Source organism: Phascolarctos cinereus, unplaced genomic scaffold (assembly GCF_003287225.1).
Source record: "Phascolarctos cinereus isolate Bilbo 61053 unplaced genomic scaffold, phaCin_HiC Scaffold_9;HRSCAF=440, whole genome shotgun sequence".
Classification (NCBI taxonomy): Eukaryota; Metazoa; Chordata; class Mammalia; order Diprotodontia; family Phascolarctidae; genus Phascolarctos; species Phascolarctos cinereus.
Genome location: NW_027556402.1, coordinates 250,028,149 through 250,046,141, shown reverse-complemented (window position 1 = coordinate 250,046,141; position 17,993 = coordinate 250,028,149). Strand labels below are relative to the sequence as shown.

At 37.0% G+C, this 17,993-nt stretch overlaps 1 protein-coding gene and 1 pseudogene across 1 annotated transcript; both read left to right on the top strand.

Moving 5' to 3' along the window:
• The first annotated feature begins 1,319 nt into the window (after positions 1-1,319).
• Positions 1,320-2,491, top strand: LOC144455374 (olfactory receptor 5B2-like; annotated as a pseudogene).
• Positions 2,492-15,626: 13,135 nt separating this feature from the next.
• LOC110200713 (olfactory receptor 5B2-like) lies at positions 15,627-16,745 on the top strand. The gene has a single exon (XM_020976125.1). It carries the CDS (start codon positions 15,816-15,818, stop codon positions 16,743-16,745), a length of 930 nt encoding a protein of 309 aa, XP_020831784.1. The 5' UTR covers positions 15,627-15,815.
• The last annotated feature ends 1,248 nt before the right edge of the window (positions 16,746-17,993 follow it).

The following is a 17,993-nucleotide window of genomic DNA, read 5'->3' as shown; positions in this document are numbered from 1 at the left end:
GTTAGAGATTCTAGTTCATCTTGCTTGTTGGGCATAATTCCTCAGGAACCCAATAGGCTACCAGAGCTATAGATCTCTTATCTTTCATTCTTCCTACTTAACCAACTCTTCTCCTTTTCCAATCTTAATTGACTTTTGGTAGGTTCTGGTGGAAGTAACTCTTGGTCAGATGTGAGCTGAGATAGATGATCTTTGAGGAAATATACTGACTTAAGATTCTCTGATTCTGTTTTCTATGTTTTTTTTCACAATGCAAGTCATTATATATAACACATGGCAGCCCACTTATAACTTCTATGAAAATTTTCTTCTAATGTCTAATGGGTATATAGAAGTGAAACTAAGTATTCTAAAACTAAGTTAGTGAAACATAATTGTGGGAGGTGCTTCCAAGCTGTAAAGGCTGATGGTGGAGTCTGGGGATGGACTACGTATTTGTCTGATACCCAAAGACTGCCCTGGCTTAGCTCAAACAGGGAGGGTTACCACTAGGCAATCAGGGAGCCAAAAAACATTTATTAACTACTACTATATGCCCAGCACCATGCTAAGCACTGAGAATACAAAGAAAGGCAAAATAGAATCCCTGCCCTCAAGGTGCTTACTATCTCTAGACAACATTCAAGTAACTACGTACAAACAAACTATATCAAGGATAAATGGAGGAAATCAAAAGAAGAAATGACCTGGAACTGAGGTGGATCAGGAAAGGCATCCTGGAGGTGGAATTTTAGCTCAAACTTGAAGGAGGCTAAATCAGAGACTGGTGACTTCTGGGACCCAGAAAACTTTAGTGAATGAAAGGACAAAATGACTCTGTTTGTGGCCACCATCTCTTCCACAGTGGCAGGAGTAGAGAACTGAGATAGGGACCAAAAGTTTAAGGGGAACAGATTCAGAAGTTATACATATTGTTATGTGACCCATCAGTGGCTTTTTTGACAGAACCCACTACTAGGCAACTGGTATCTACTGTTCCTCCTCAGGAATTGGTGAAGTCAGTTTATTGTATAGACTTAACACCCACAATGATTCACCGAGCAAGCAGGATTCCAATGAAATCTCACCCAGTTTTTTAAATCTCCTTTTCCATTCTCAATCTTTTAACTTTCCTCTCATTTGGTCCTGCCTTCTTCTCCTTTATTCCTCTTTTCTCTCTTCTTCGTCAAAGTGAAGCATATTCACCCCCGTTCTTATTCTGATTTTTACCAGGGAATAAGACATTTACAATTACTAAAGTTGGAAATTCCGCTTTGAAAATTAAGTGTGTAGTATGGAAAACTATGTAAAACAGAAAAAAGGCAAGTAATAGATGGGGAACTTTCTATCTTTATGAGAAATTGGATCAATAAATTTTGGGGACATAGAGAAATTCCCATGACAAATACCTAGGTGCTCTTGTTTCCTTAATTCCTCATTTCTGCCCCTCACATAATACATGTTTCTAATGATGTTTGGAGTAGTGGACTCATTCATCATACACAGGGGATTTTTGTGAGTTACTCTTCTGTTGCAGGTGAATGACAACACTCTCCAATGACATCCATGGAGAACAGATCTGAAGTGAATGAGTTCATCCCCACAGGATTAACAGATCTTCTAGAGCTTCAGATTCCTCTCTTCATAATGTTCACTTCATATACCTTACCACTCTGGCAGGGAACCTGGGAATAGCAGCTTTGATCTCTACTGAATCCTGCTTCCATACCCCCTTGTACTTTTTCCTCAGTAACCTCTCTCTGGTGGATTTTGGCTACTCCTCAGCTGTTACCCTCAAGGTGATGGCTGGGCTCCTGAAAGGGGACAAAGTCATCTCCTGTAGTGGTTGTGCAACAGAGTTGTTCTTCTTTGAAGCCTTTGCTACTACAGAGAGTTTCCTCTTAGCCTCCATGGCCTATGATCATCATCCTGCAGTGTGTGAGCCCCTACATTATGTCACTACCATGACATCAACAATATGTGCATATCTGGCCAGTGGTGCTTACATCTGTGGCTTTATGACCTCCTCCATAGTCATAGGAAACACATTTAGCCTTTCCTATTGTAGGTCCAACATAGTCCATCACTTTTTCTGTGATACTCCTCCTCTTCTAGCTCTCCCTTGCTCTGATATTCACATCATCAAGTCACTAGTCTTTATCATAGGGTCGTTTGCTTTCTTTTTCCCCTTTCTTGTCATCTTTACCTCTTACTTGTTAATATTCATCACCATCCTGAAGATCCATTCTGCTGAAGGCCGCCAGAAAGCCCTCTCCCCCTGTGCTTCCCATCTCACAGCAGTGTCTCTATTTTTAGGACAATCACTTTCATGTACTTCCAACCTACCTCAAGCCATTGCATAGACTCTGACAAACTGGTGTCAGTATTCTGTACCATGGTCATCCCCATGTTGAATCCTTTGGTGTATAGTCTGAGGAGCAAAGAGTTCAAGAATGCTTTGATGAAAGCTGTGAGAGGAAGACAACCTAAATTAGATCATCCTTTTTCTTAGAAAATCCAATCTGCATTTTCCCCACTCTAGGAGTCAGTCTCCCAATCTGGATATTCTTTTTTATGTACACAGTAGTCTAAAATAAACTTTTCCAGAGCAATATAATATAATAGAAAGTATCACAGATTGGAATTAAGAGAGAGCTCAATTTAAATTCCGTCTTGATCATTTTCATGTTGTGTAACCTTAGGCAAGTCACTATAAAATTTCAACCTCCATTTCCTTGTAGATGAAGGGTCTTAATCGTTTTTCCTATCTTATAAGATTGCTGTATGGAATGAATGATGCCTGTGTACATGCAGACACACACAGATGCTGCTAGAGCAACTCTAGATATTATCTTTTTAGAAAGAGGAAAATCAGTTCCACAACTTCTGAACAGTGTAATACTTGGAGAAAGCAAAGCTACTGAGCTGCTTGAAACGTGCAGGTTTGGTGTTAATGGCACTGCTTAGTGAGTAGTTCCTAAGCAGATGTGTGCTGGGAAATGCTTCAGAGCAGGTGGGCAAAAATGTATCCATTAAATACTTTAAATTTAATCCACATTATTATTTCCTCTATCATTTTGTGAAGTCTAGATCCTCAACAAAGCAATAAATTCAGTCCAGATTTGTAGCATTTACTGATTTCTACAATCTAAATGTTTATGTTCAAAATTCTATTATGTCTCTGTGGGCCCATTTGTGCTGGTCGATGCACACCCCTGCAGTATAGCTGCCTGTATTGAAGGAATACATACCACAAGGTGGTCCTAAGGAACTGGAAACAATTTTGATTGATCTTGAGAGAGAGAATTTTATTATAATGTCAGTGCAGTATTTTGACATAAACCTCGACATCAATTCCTTTCTCACTCTTAGGTTCTTTTTGTGCTTTATCTGTTTCTGTGCATTGTTGTTGGGTTTTTTCTTGTCTTTTGACTTTTTTGTGGGGTGAAATAAAGAATGTCTGGTACTTGGTAACTTGAATTCTTTATTAGGAGCTGGAGGTCCATCTTGACCACACTGGGAGAAACTTAGAAATATGCTTTGCCATCAGCATGTGAGTTGATTTTCCAGTAACAGCTCTATTGAGAGGGAAAGGTGAAATTGAAAATTGATGGACCATTTTATTTTGTGTTGTTGATTATTTATTGATTGACAATTGTATCTAATCACTGGAATCAATATTTGTGGAGAAAACATAGATTTAATTGCATAGGACTCATTGGTAAAATTAGTAAGAGTTTAACTTCCATGGTCCTATAGTCAACCACAAAGAACCAAACCCTTGATACACATAATTCATGTATATTTTATTTTATATATATATCCATCGTCTATCATCAGATTTGGTTTCTGCTTGTGGATATCCTTTGCAACAGATACTTGAGAGAAAGGAGTATACAGTATTTCCGAATACAACGTGTCTTGAGCAAAATTCAGCCTGAGATTCCATAGTCAGAATAAACATTATTGTCTAGTTTTTTGGTATTTGTTTTGGAAAGAACATCCAAGTTTCTAGCCTATAAAAATGTACTTGTTTAACTCAGGACAGGCAGATAGTTTCATTGTAATTCATATAAAAGCTATCTCTCTTCTCAGATTTTTCAAGTCAGATTCTCTAATTCCTCACCTAAAAAAAATTCTTTGATGTTCTAGAGTGGTTGAAGAATCTTCTTTCCATATGATGACAGCACATTCACACCTTCTCATCCTATAGTATTTTTGTCCATTTACTCCCATAAACCTTAGAAATTAGAAGTTATATAATGCATTAATGGGGCACAGTACATAAAGCACTGGGCTAGGAATCAGGAAGACTCATCTTCCTGAGTTCAAATCTGGCTTCAGACACATATTGGCTGTGTGAACCTCAGCAAGTCACTTAACCCTGTTTGTCTCAGTTCTCCATATGTAAATGAGCTGGAGAAGAAAATTGCAAACCATGCCAGCATGCTGGCCAAAAACAACTGAAATGGGGTCATGAAGAATCAGACGTGATTAAAAACTCTGATCAACAACAACACAGTGTAATGGAAGCCTTCTTCAAGGACTATTCTCCAGACTACCAGCCCAGCTTCTGTAGTCATTATCCAGGAGTACATTCCCTGTGGAAAGGGTGCCTGCCATCCCTATCATTACCATGAAAAGAAACTGTTGACCAGGCCTCTATACTGGGACAGGCAAGTCAGCCTAAATGAAGCAGCAAAGCTATCTAAGGAAGACAGATGAGGTAGCAGGTAGGTCAAACTCCCCTTAACTGCCATCTTGAACACCACCACCTCTTAGAACCTGGTGGAAACAGCCAATAAACTAGAGTCCTGTATGTAGCCTTTGCCTAATATTCACAATTGATAAAAGAAACTCATGTGGAAAATGAAATGAATGGTACTATTACTATTGAATAGTAATAAAAAATTATAACTAAAATTTGTATGGTACCCAATATGTGCAGGCACTGTGCTTTGATAGATATAGATATAGATATAGATATAGATATAGATATAGATATAGATATAGATATAGATATAGATATAGATATAGATATAGATATAGATATAGATATAGATATAGATATAGATATATAGATATAGATAGATAGATAGATAGATAAATATAGACATATAGATAGATATAGATATAGCTAGATAGATGAATATAGTTGTGAAAATTAAATGAGATAACATATATATGACACTACATATATACATATATAAGATTATATATATGTATATATATATATGTGTATATATATATATACATATATATATATATATATATATATATATATATATAAAATCTCATTTAATCGTCACAATAATCCTAGAAAGTGTGTGCTACCTGAGAAGTAGGGAGCCTACTATATCCCCTCACCACCAGCACCTATCATTAAACAATTCCAATTAAAACGCAGGTGAAACTAAAGTCTTGGAAATAGCAGGAACCCTGAGACTACCAACCCTGCTTCCAGCAGCTCATTCCTTGATACCACCATCCAGGGGAGTAGCTCCTGTAATCTGGCACCTGTTTCTCTAATTCTACTGTCTTCTTTGTAGTCAGTCCTACCAAAAACTTAAGGGAGTAGGTATTCTTGCGACGAGAGGCATTGGCACTGTCAAATGGGTAACCATAAGATATTGACATAGGTTTTATCATTGAAATAGTAAATTGATAATAATATCAATGGAAATGATATTGTGGGAGATGTGTTACCATTTATTCTGTCAATACAGCTTGGTCCTTTACATGACCTTTGTGTCTGAAATGTTCTAAAGGTTTCATCTCTCTTTTTAAGAATGTGAGCCCTTGAAAGCAAAGGCTGTTTTGCTTTTCACTATGTATCCAAGCACTTGGCACAGTACTTTGCAGAGGAGGTGCTTAATAAATGCTTTTTCATTCTTCACTTATTCATTACTACATTTTATGACTGCCAGTACATCACACAAGGCAAGCCACATGACTCCCTTCAATAAACACAACAGGCTTCACTGACCAGGAAAATCACAGTCATTATTGCCAGGTGAGAATTGAAGGTTTTGAAGAACATACATTCTATAGACATCACTGACATCTACCCATGGAGTATTCAGTTTAGAGTTGAGATTCCATTCACTTTTCTCAATGAAATTCAACAAGTACCTTCTAAGCATCTCCTCTGTGAAAGCTGGGCTAAGGCCCAGAATACTTCCACAGATTACAGGGTGAATGGTTCAATGTTATGCTTCTCATTTAGTGGTTCACAAACATGTCAGGGGCAAGTAATAGTAGTCCAGGGAGGTGGAGTTCACCACATCTTATTGGTACCATAAGAACTAAATAATTACTTAATTATGTTACAAATCTCCTTTTCCTTTGTGACAAGCACGCATACATTTGAAGTATTTTAGGCTTGTTTCTTCCACAATGTGAAGCTTACAGGATCACGTGCACAACAAGTGCAAATATTACATCCTGCTCTTGTACTCTTCCTGATTAATGTGAGGGCTTCTTCCAGTGTTTCAGTGTCTCAAATTGTTTCCAAAGTACCACAAGGGTTCTACATTTGAATGCAAATTCATTCTCAATGGATGGCCACACACAGGCGCATTCCCTCGTTTTCATCCTGTCCAAGAGCAGCTCCCTTGTTTCCTTCTCTCCCTATACAATTGCACCTCAGTAGCTGTGAAATCTTGAAGCCAAATCATCAGGCACGTTGACTACACAGTCTCATTACAATACTTCTTAAAGCCATCATGGACCATAATAAGTGTTCTACAGAAACAGACCTTTTATTGCCTCTCATTTCAGTATTAAGGCTAAAATTTGCCAATTTAACCACATTCCCTGCATATGTTCTTTCACTTGGTGAATATTCAAAAGACATGGTTGGCAACACTGGTCAGTCATTCAACAAAGTTTCTAAAACAGTATAGCCACTATACCAGTGCTAGTATAGTGATGATGATGATGATGGTGATAGCCAGCAGTTATATAGTGCTTATCATACGCCAGGCACTGGGCATAATGCTTTACAAACACTATTATGTTTGATTCTCATAATAAGCGTGGAAGAAAGGTGCTATTATGACCTACATTTTATAGTTGAAGAAACTAAAACAAATAGAGATTAAATAACTAGGCCAAGGTCACATTGCTAGTGTCTGTGGATGGATTTGGACTCAGGAGTTCCTGACTCCAGGCCCAGTGCTCTCTCCAATGTGCCAAAAAGCTGCCTCTAAGAGAACAAAGCAATAACTGAAGAAAGTCTTTCCCTACCAAAGTTAGTATGTATATATACATATATGTATATATGTATATATGTGTGTGCATATATGTATATATATATACACATATGTACACATAAATATATACTCACACATATACACATACACACATATATACACATATACACATACATATATTCATATGTTTTTTTAAAAAGTTTTTTTTATGAAAAGCTATATATACAATTGAATTTCAAGAACATTTATTTTTCAATACTCTTCTACTTGAGAGCAGTTACTGTCTTTTTCTCCTTTTTGTATTTCCAGCACTTAGAACAATACTGGTATCTAGCAGGTGCTTAACAAATTTTTATTGCCTGAAAGATTTTTTGCCAGTAAAAAAGCAAATAATCCGTATCATAACTAGTCATTTTCAGTGATTGGCTACATGGCTAAAATAAAAAATATTTTTGCTCCACAAAAATAGTTATAAATTCTCCTATCATTTCCACTTCATATTTATGTGAGCCAGCATTTTCATTTTGTTCTAGGTTTAAATAAAAATGTAGCCATAAACTTTATATGGAACCAAGTTTAAGACAGTGTCTAGTGATAAGCCAAATATACTCCCTTGTTCAAATTAAAAGTCAATCATTTAGTTTTAATTAGATACGTATAAATATACATATATATGTATATCATGATAATATACTCTAATTTCTCAATTTATTAAAATGCTATTTCAATTCAACAAAATGAAGAGAACAAAGAAATTAATTAGGAAATTTGACAGAGAAGCTTAAACATTTGAGTTCTTCCTGGATTACTTCTTTTAATCTTTCCAGAATGTGCCACATAAAATAATTGCAATAATTAAAGCTTTATAAATTTGTGCTTAGAGTTTTGTTTAGAATTATGAGTAGGTAAAATTATGAATTTTATAATGATATTGAATAACATGCACTCTTATGAGATTTGGGGGCAAAAGCTACCCTTAATAGTTATTAAAAGAATGCATAGAAGCACACACACATATGAACAAACACAGACTTACACATATATCCATGTGCCCTGAACCTGATTGTGTGAGTTAGAACATAAGGTGTAATTTTGGGGAGGGAACACATTGGACAGCAAATAAAACAAGTGTAAAATTTTGTATGTTTCCTTTCAAAATTTCAACATGTTAGATTTAATTGGAAATTGTGGCCTGCTGAGATATTTTTGAATCTTGAATAGATCACTCTGTGTGTTAGTTGTATCTCCTGAATTTTTTATCTGGGAATTTGATAAGGATGCCAACATTAATTTGTCCAAGTAAGTGAAAAATAAGTTTAATTCCACAATAATGTATTAGACCACTACTTTAATTAAGGCCTAGTGTCATTCCTGGGTATCGAAGAGAAAAAGAAAAAGAAGGTAGTGTCTGTCCATAAGGAAACAAATTTTATTGGGTGAAAATAAAAATACACATACAAGTGAACATAAAATATATAGACAATGAATTAAGATTGGTTTTGAACTGTGGAAGAGATACAGTAGGCAGGGGCTTAGGAGAGACCACCTCCCAAGTTGACAATGAGCCAACATTGAAACTTTCTTGAATCTAAGTATTCAAAAAATTCTCAGTCTGCCACAGTGGGCTCTTCACTGTCTTTCTCTGCATCTTATCCTCAAGCATAGCATGAGGGTACTTGTCAAAGGCTCTACTTATACCTTGACAAATGATGATAATAACATTCCCCTAGTTACCATCAGACTAGAACCTTAAGGGCATGTGTCCTCATCCCTAAGTAGCAGAGAGGGACAGGATAAGATGGAGTTTAAGGAAACTGGTAAATTGAGAACTCTGAGTAGATTTTTTAAAAGAATAGCAATGATATTCAGGATAATAAAAATATCATTTATACTTGGTAAATTATGATCCTGACAATGGTCATGAGAATCAGAGCATGCAAATATTCTTATTTTCATGTTAAAATGAGTAAATCAAGGTTCATCTAGTGTAAGCACCTTGCTTGATGTTTCACAGTGACCTCCAATTCCATCCCACTGCCTCATTTTGTGGAGATCTTTTCAATAACGCACATCTCTTTCATGTTCACCAAGCCTGTCGATTATTTTTGGGTCTGAGATTATTATAGCCATTTCAAAGAAGAATAAATTGAGACTTGGAGACATTCCACGACTTGGCCAATGTCACCTAGCTAAGAGATGGTAGAAGCAGAACTAGAAGCCAGCTTTTGTTGATGGTCTTGCCCAGGACACTTTCTACCTCATTCTTCTAGCAACAAGCTAAGAATGACAAAATACCCATGAGAAAATGGATTTTCCCCATGGTCAGAGCAGAATTTAATGGTTTCTTTTGCTCACAAGTTGGCAGAAGAGCTGCTAAGTGTATCCAATGGAGCACCATCACCCAACAGTTGTAGAACTTTTAGATCTGCATAAAGCCTATGTCTCTTTCATGACCTCAGCTACTGACATTGAAACATGCCACTATAGGGCTCAGTGCTGGCGAACAAACTGGTAGGTAACTTTCTCTGAGTCATTCACTCATCCATGCATTTTCTTTTCTGTTTCCTGAGGCTGAGCTGAATGGAGAGTAGCAGTTGGCATCACTAATTCATACATGCCACAGCAATGGCCAGGTGTAATCTGTCTGCTACTAGGAACCTTTGAACTCTTTACTCCAATGACGAGTGAATAGTTTATTTCATATGATTATATGGTTCCTAATCTTGGGACTTCAAGGCCAGACTTTGAATATAAAGCTCTTGGCTAACTCATTTTTGGAGTCTTAGCCACCTTTCTCCATAATCAAGCCAGCTAGGCTATAGGATATCCAATCCCAGGACTGCAGTGCAGTGTAGACACCAAAATGGTATAGTGGAAACATTGCTGAACTTGGTAGCAGGAAGACCTGAATAAAAACCTTCTATATCTCCAGCAGTGCCTCACTTTCCCCATGGGTAAGTCAATTGATTTCCATTTCCTTATCTATAAACTGTGCAAAACTACACTTTACTTATTCCATAGGGCTCTCTAAGGGCTAAAATGAGATTGTGGATGGAAATTGTGTTCAAACATCCAAGGGCTCTATAAACATCTGTTTTCCACTACTGGTAGCTTTTCAAGCTCATCATCCTCCAGTAACTGAAGGAACCGCTTGAGTGAAAGGTGATTGAGTAGTCCAAAAGAACCCCTAATTTAATAATGTTAATTAAGGGCATACTGTGTGCAAGGCACTGCAGTAAAAACTTTAGGGAGTGGTTTGACAAGAAAATTTAGGTGAGATAAAGTTTGCCCTGCATGATAATATTTCACATTTATATAACTTTTGGAAAGAGCTTCAATTTTCTCATTTGAATATCCCTGAAACTATGTGAGATAAATGTCATTATTATTATGTCCTTTCCCCTTTTACAGATAAAAATCCTGTGGCTGATTTACTTAAGTAATTTGTCCAGATATATACAATTAATAAGATCTGAGGTAGAATTTAAATCCCCATCTTCTGGACTCAAAGATCAAAGCTCTTACTACTATGACACATTGTCACACTAGTCCTTTGTAGTGCAGTAGCACCTCTATCCTCTTTTCTCTATGACTTTGTGTTTTTCAGCACCCCTCATTCATGATCATGCACAATCCCAATAACCTTTACTGGTCATGGTAAATCTCATCTCTATGGTATTTTATTTTTGGCAAACACTTTTCTCACAATCACTGTATGACCTCCCTACCCAAAAAGTATTATTTAGATTTTCCAAATGAGTAGACAGAAGAGCAGAAGGATTGATCAATTTCCATGGAATCACAGATTAAATCAATGAATATCTAAGCAATATTAGAGCCCAAGTCTTCAGACTCCTAATCAACTATCTTTCCAAGACAGTGCTATTCACCAATACCTGGGCATGTCGAAGTAAAAAATCAATTACTTTGTCAACCCTGGCAATGGAGAAGGGTTCTCTCTAGACATGAGAACCGAAGAGGACCCAACCTTGAGTACATCAGTGAAAAGAATTGTCATAGACCATATCTATACATACTTGATTCAATAGTATCAATGACAAAAATAACACACATGCCTGTCTGAGACAAACATTGCTATAAATCTTGACTCTAAATTTGGCTGTTTGCTTTCTACTTAAAGTAGTTCCTCTTTAGTTCAAAGAAAATCCTTCATTGCATTTAGTTGTAAAAATAGATTTTTTTTCTACTCCTCTAATTGTCGATGAGATAAAGTTTTATTTATTTACTTTGTCCTTACCTATCAGTCTCACATTAAACACATTAGAAAAAAAATTCTTTCACTATAGTGTTATGAAGTCTAATGAATATCTTTAAAATTAATACAGGTTAAAAGTGGCATAAGATCGTTGATTCAGAGATGGAAAGGATCACAGGGGTCATCTAGTTTAATATCTTTTCTTTATCTATGAGCAGACTGTGGTCTATGACATCCTAGGTGTAAAAGACATTAAGGGATTTGGGAAAGATAACACAGATAGTAACAGTAGTGTTAATTAAAATAACAGTAGACAACTCTTTAAGCTTTAAGGTTTTCAAGGACTTTATGGAACTATCTCCTTTTATACTCAGCATAGCCCTCTTATATAGATGTCATTACTTTGATCATTTTTTGACTTATGAGTAAACTGAGGCTCTGAGGTGAGAGGACTTTTCCACAGACACAGTGACAAAAAGAAGGGCTAAGAGTCAAATTTTTCAATGAAATGAGAAATAAACATTTTCTGTCTCTATTTCCACCCCTCAAATGTCTCTCTGTGTGTGTCTATGTGTGTCTGTGTTTGTGTGTCTGTATGTGTCCCTGTGCATCTGTGCTATATTGAACAAGAGGTCAACTAGATCTTCCCTCAATACTTTAAGAGAGGGGAAATCCAGCACATGTTAAGACAGCCTCTTCCCCTTCTGAATAGAAATATTTTTGGAATATTTTCATTACATTAAACCTAAGTTTGTTTCCCCTTAACTTCTCACCTTTCCGCCTGGTTCTTCTCTTTGGGTACAAATAAAACAAACCAAATTCTTCCTCCATATGTTAGTCCTGCAGATACTTGAAGAGAACTTTCATCCCAAGCCCTGCCTTGACACCCATCTTTTATCTTTTCTACACCAAACACCCTCAGTTCCTTCAACCAATCCCAATATGACAAGATTTGAAAGTCCTTCTCCATCCCAGCTGAACTCCTCTGGACAATCCCCAGTCTATCAATTTCCTTCCTAAAGAGTGGAACCCACAACTGAGCATGTTGCTCCAAATACACCTCTGTGTGCCTGGATACTGTGTCTCTCCATTCAGTGCCAGGTCAGGTTGGTGTTCTTTTTTGCCATGCACATCACAAAGCTGTTGTGGGAATCAAATGATCCGATGTATTTTAAAGACTGCAACTCTGGTAGAGTGGATAGAGCCCTGGGACTAGACTCAGGAATTCCACTTAAGATATTACCCTGGAAAAATCACTCAGCCCCTGTTTACCTCAGTTTCCTCAACTTTAAAATGGGGATAATAACAGTACCAACCTCACAGGGTTGTTGTGAGGATCAAATAACATTTATGAAGTATAGCACAGTGTCTGGCACACAACAGATGCTATATGAACGCTTCTTCCTGCTTCTCCACTAATATAGGTTTTAGTTCTTATTATTTTTGGTATCAACTCTTAGCTGTTCTGTTTTTCCTCAATCCAAAGATCATTCTCTTTTCTCAGAAAAAATAAAAACAAAATGCAACCTCAGAAGCTCTGCCTTTCCTTGTCATTCTTGTATTTCTCTCATCAGCCTTAAGAGTCAGTGCAGTTCCTTATTTGACTATCCTTTGTTTCCCAACATAATCTTTTTTTCAATGAAAAAAAAACACACCTTTTTGTAGTCTTTAGCTTTCTGTACTTCCTTCAGCTCACCTTGAGCCCTGGCACTCCTCCAAATCTATTACTATGAGATAGGATCTGCTTTTGGTTCACAATGGTTACCTTTGAATTTTTTCTTTTCTATAATTATTTTTTCATATCTAAGTCTGCCTAATTGTCAATTTTTCTTCGTGTACCTTCAAAATTTTATTCTTGAGATCCTTCTATGCATTCAAGTTTGAACTCCTGATAGAATTGATCCATGGGATCCTACTTTATCCTTCCTCTAAAATGTCTGGAATTGACTCTCCCCAAGTCTAATATGCATTTCTGACAATTGTTAGGTTTCCTTTCTTTAACCATCTCAAACTTTAGGATGATGTAATTACTTTCCCTCTACTCCTGTAACATTCCCATTTATTTTGATACTATCTACTAATTCCTCATGCTTTATGAGAATCAAATGCAGGATAGAGTTTTCTCATATTTGTTCCTTCATTTTGCACTTTTAATGAATAAAAATATCATTTTCATCAAGAAATCAATAGTTGTTCTTTGAGGAGAGAGACAGAAACAGTTAGCTAGCTAGATAGACAGATATGCAGATAGAAAGAGACACACGGGGAGAAGCAGGCAGAGAAAGAAAAAGGAAAAACAGAGACAGGGAGAGACAGAGACAAATTTCCAGAGATACAGAGATAGAGACAGAGAAAGGCATTGAGAAACAGAGACATAATACTCTGGCAGACACCCAGATACTTGAAGACTCCCATTGGTAACATATTGATAATAATATAAATGTTTTCTTCCATATTTTCCCACTGTGGTTAATGGATTTCTTTATATGAGTATATTTTTTCAGCTTAAAAATACTTTAACAGCTTGCTGTAATCTATCCTATTTCATTTAAATAAGAGAAAAACCTTTTGAGAACCATATTCCAGTTATGAGTCCTATCCTTAAAGTCTAAATGGTACCTTGGCAGCCAGATTAGTTTTCACATATTAGACATTTTATTAATTATGCCTGTGAGGCATAATTCCTTGGGAACTCCAATGTGCTCCTAGAGCTGTATAGCTCTTATCTTTCATTCTTCCTGCTTAACCAGATCTTCTCCTTTTCCACTCTTTCGTGTCTTTTGGCAGGCTTTGATAGAGGTGACTTCTGGTCAGATATGAGTTGAAGTAGATGACCTCTAAGGAACCATGCTGACTTGATATTTTCTACTTCTGTTTCATACACACACACACACACACACACACACATACACACACACACACACATACATACACACTGTATACATATATACACTATATATACACATACACTATATATACACATACCTATATATATGTACTATATACACTGCATGCATATATGCAGTATATATACACATACATATATTTATGTATACATTTCTAAAGATACAAATTGTTATGGATAATATGTGGCAGCCTATTTATAAATTTTATGAAAACTTTTAGTAACTCATGGTAGTAGAGATGAAACAAAGTATTCTAAGACTAAGTGAGTGATACACTACTGTGGCAGGTTGTTCCAAGATCTAAAGGCTGAAAGTGGTGCCTGGGGATGGACTATGTAGTTGTCTGATTCCTAAAGGCCAGCTTAGCTTAGTTTAGATGTTGAAAGTTACCACTGGCCAATTAGTGAGTTAATAAATGTTTATTAATGCCTACTATGTTTCCAGCACCATGCTAAGCAATGAGAACACAAAGAAAAGTAAATAGCCCCTGCTATCAAAGAGTCCATAATTTCTATACAAATATCATGTAAATAGCATTTTACAAACAAGCTATATCCAGGATGAATTAGATTTAATCAGAATGGAGAAGACATTGAAATTGAGATGAATGGATCAAGAAAGGCTTCCTCTAGATGAGATTTTACCTTAAACTTGAAGGACGGTAACCCCCAAATTGGTGATCTCTCTGGGACCCAAAAAAACCCCATATAATAAATAAAAGGACAAAACATCCCTGATTGTGGCTGCCTTCTGTTTCCACAGTGGCAGTGGTGAGAATTGAAAAAGGGACAGGCTGTGTAAAGGAAACAAATTTAGAAGTCATACATTTATTGTTAAGTGATCCACCTGTCGTTTTTTGTACTGATGATTCTCACAACTAGACAACTATTGTTCATTGGCAACTGTTCCTACTCAGGAACTGGTGACTTCAGTCTATTGCATAAACCTTAAAGTTATGATTCCAGGACTAAGCAGGATCCCAGTGAACTTTTGGCCAACTTTCTTTGACCCTCTCCTCCCTTCTTGCAGTTTTATTTTTAACGTTCCTCTTATTTGGCTTCTTCCTCTTCTCATTTATTCCTCATTTCTCTCTTCTTCATTAAAATAAGGCATAATAATAAGAAAAGTTCTAGTTCTCCAACCCCGACCTACAGTAATCCCCCTACTTATACTTATTTTTGCCAGAGAATAAGACACCTCCCTTTCCTGAAGTGGGAAATGCCGCTTTGGGAATTGTTAAACTTTTAGTAGATTAAACAAACTGAGAAGTTATACGTGCAAGATTCTCCCTCTTAATGAGAAAACGGATGAGTGAATTTTGGGGACCTGGAGTAACTGCTAGAAGACTACAGAGATGATCTTAGTCCCTTAATTGTTTATTTCTAGCCCTCGCGGAAGATAGGTCTCTAACCATGTTTTATGCCTTGGAGTCATTAATCATGCAGAGAGGATTTTTCTGATGGTTCCTCTCTTGTTGCAGATGAATGACAACACTCTCAAATGACATTCATGGAGAACAGATCTGAAGTGAATGAGTTCATCCTCACAGGATTAACAGATGCCCCAGAGCTTCAGGTCCCTCTCTTCGTAATGTTCACCTTCATCTACCTCATCACCCTGGTAGGGAACCTGGGGATAGTAGCTCTGATCTACAGTGAATCCTGCCTCCACACCGCCATGTACTTTTTCCTCAGTAACATCTCCCTGGTGGATTTTGGCTACTGCTCAGCTATTACTCCCAAGGTGATGGCTGGACTCCTCACAGGGGACAAGGTCATCTCCTATAATTCATGTGCGGCACAGTTATTCTTTTTTGGGGCCTTTGTTGTTACTGAAAGTTTCCTCTTAGCCTCCATGGCCTATGATTGCCATGCAGCTGTGTGTAAGCCCCTACATTACACCACCACCATGACATCAACTGTTTGTACATATCTGGCCAGCTGTGCTTACATCTGTGGCTTTATGACCTCCTCCATGGTCATAGGAAACATATTTAGCCTTTCTTTCTGTAGGTCCAACATAGTCCATCACTTTTTCTGTGATATTCCTCCTCTCTTAGTTCTCTCTTGCTCTGATATTCACATCACAGAATCACTAGTCTTTATCTTAGGGTCACTAAATACCTGTTTCACAATTTTTGTCGTCTTTACCTCTTACTTGTTAATCTTCATCACCATCCTAAATATCCATTCTGTTGAAGGCCGCCAGAAAGCATTCTCCACCTGTGCTTCCCATCTCACAGCAGTGTCCATATTTTATGGGACAATCATCTTCATGTACTTCCAACCCAGCTCAAGCCATTCCATGGACTCAGATAAAGTGGTGTCAGTGTTTTACACCATGGTCATCCCTATGTTGAATCCTCTGGTCTATAGTCTTAGGAACAAAGATGTCAAGAATGCTTTTAGGAAAGCTGTTAGGGGGCAGTGACTTTAATTAGATCATTATTTTTCTTAGATAGAAAATCTAATCTGTACATTCCCTACTCTGGGATCCAGCCCCCAAGTCAGGCTATTTTTCTTATTCATATAGAAGTGTAATTTGAACTTTTTCATGGGCAACAGTATGTAGTAGAAAGTCTCAAGTATTTGGGGTTAATATAGAACTTAATATATGTCTTCTTAGATAATTTCATGTTGTATAGACCTAGGCAAGTCCCAATCTCAGTTTTCTTATGATGAAGAGGCCTTCATACTATCCTCTATTTTGTAAGATTGTTATGTGGAATGAATAATATGTGTGTGGTCTTCTTGCTGTTCAGTTGTGTCTGACTGTTTGTGACCCCATTTTGGGGTTTTCTTGGCAGAGGCACTGGAGTGTTTTCCCATTTCCATTTCCAGCTCATTTCACAGTTGAGGAACTGAACAGACAGGGTTAAAAACTTGCCCAGGATCACACAGCTAGTAAGTGACTAAGGTTCTATTTGAGTTATGAAGATGACTCCTCTTGATTCTAAGCCCAGTGTTCTATCCACTGTGCCACCAAGATATCTCCCCCCACACACATTTAAGTGCAATATAGCAATTGTAGCAATTTTCATAGAAAGTAGAAGATCAGCTACATAATTTTGAACCGTTTATTACTTCAAGAGCAAACCCACTGAACTGCTTGAAAGATATCGCTTTGATGTTAATGGCATTGCTTATACAGCAGCCCCTAAAGCAGAAATAAGCTGGTAAATGTTTAAGAACCAGGTCTCCAGAAAATAATGCATTTATGACGTACATTAAAATGTAATCTGTGTTGTTATTTTCTCTTCCATTTTCTGAAATCAAAATCATCAACAAAACAATAAAGTACTGATTTGTAGCATTTCTTGTTCTCTACAATCCAGGTGCTAATACTCAAACTGTAACTATCTCCTTGTGAGCCACTTGGAGCTGACTCCAGAACACCACTGCAGTATGGCTAACTTTAAGAATCAATAAAACCACAGGATTGTTCTAAAGGCCTGGAAAGAACAATGATCCTGTGGGAGAGACATATTTCATTGTAATGTCAGTGTAATATCCTGATACCTACTTCGATATCAATTCCATCCCAGCTAATAGATTCTTTTGGTGCTTTATATGTTTCTGGTTCTGAATGGAGGTTCCTGTGAGGTTTTTTTTAAATTTTTTAAAATTAATTTATTTTGAATTATCAACAATCACTTCCATAATCTTCTGAGCTTCAAAT

Excerpts from the sequence above, each read along its gene's own strand:
- LOC110200713 (XM_020976125.1), top strand. The coding sequence starts at position 15,816 with ATGACATTCATGGAGAACAGATCTGAAGTGAATGAGTTCATCCTCACA.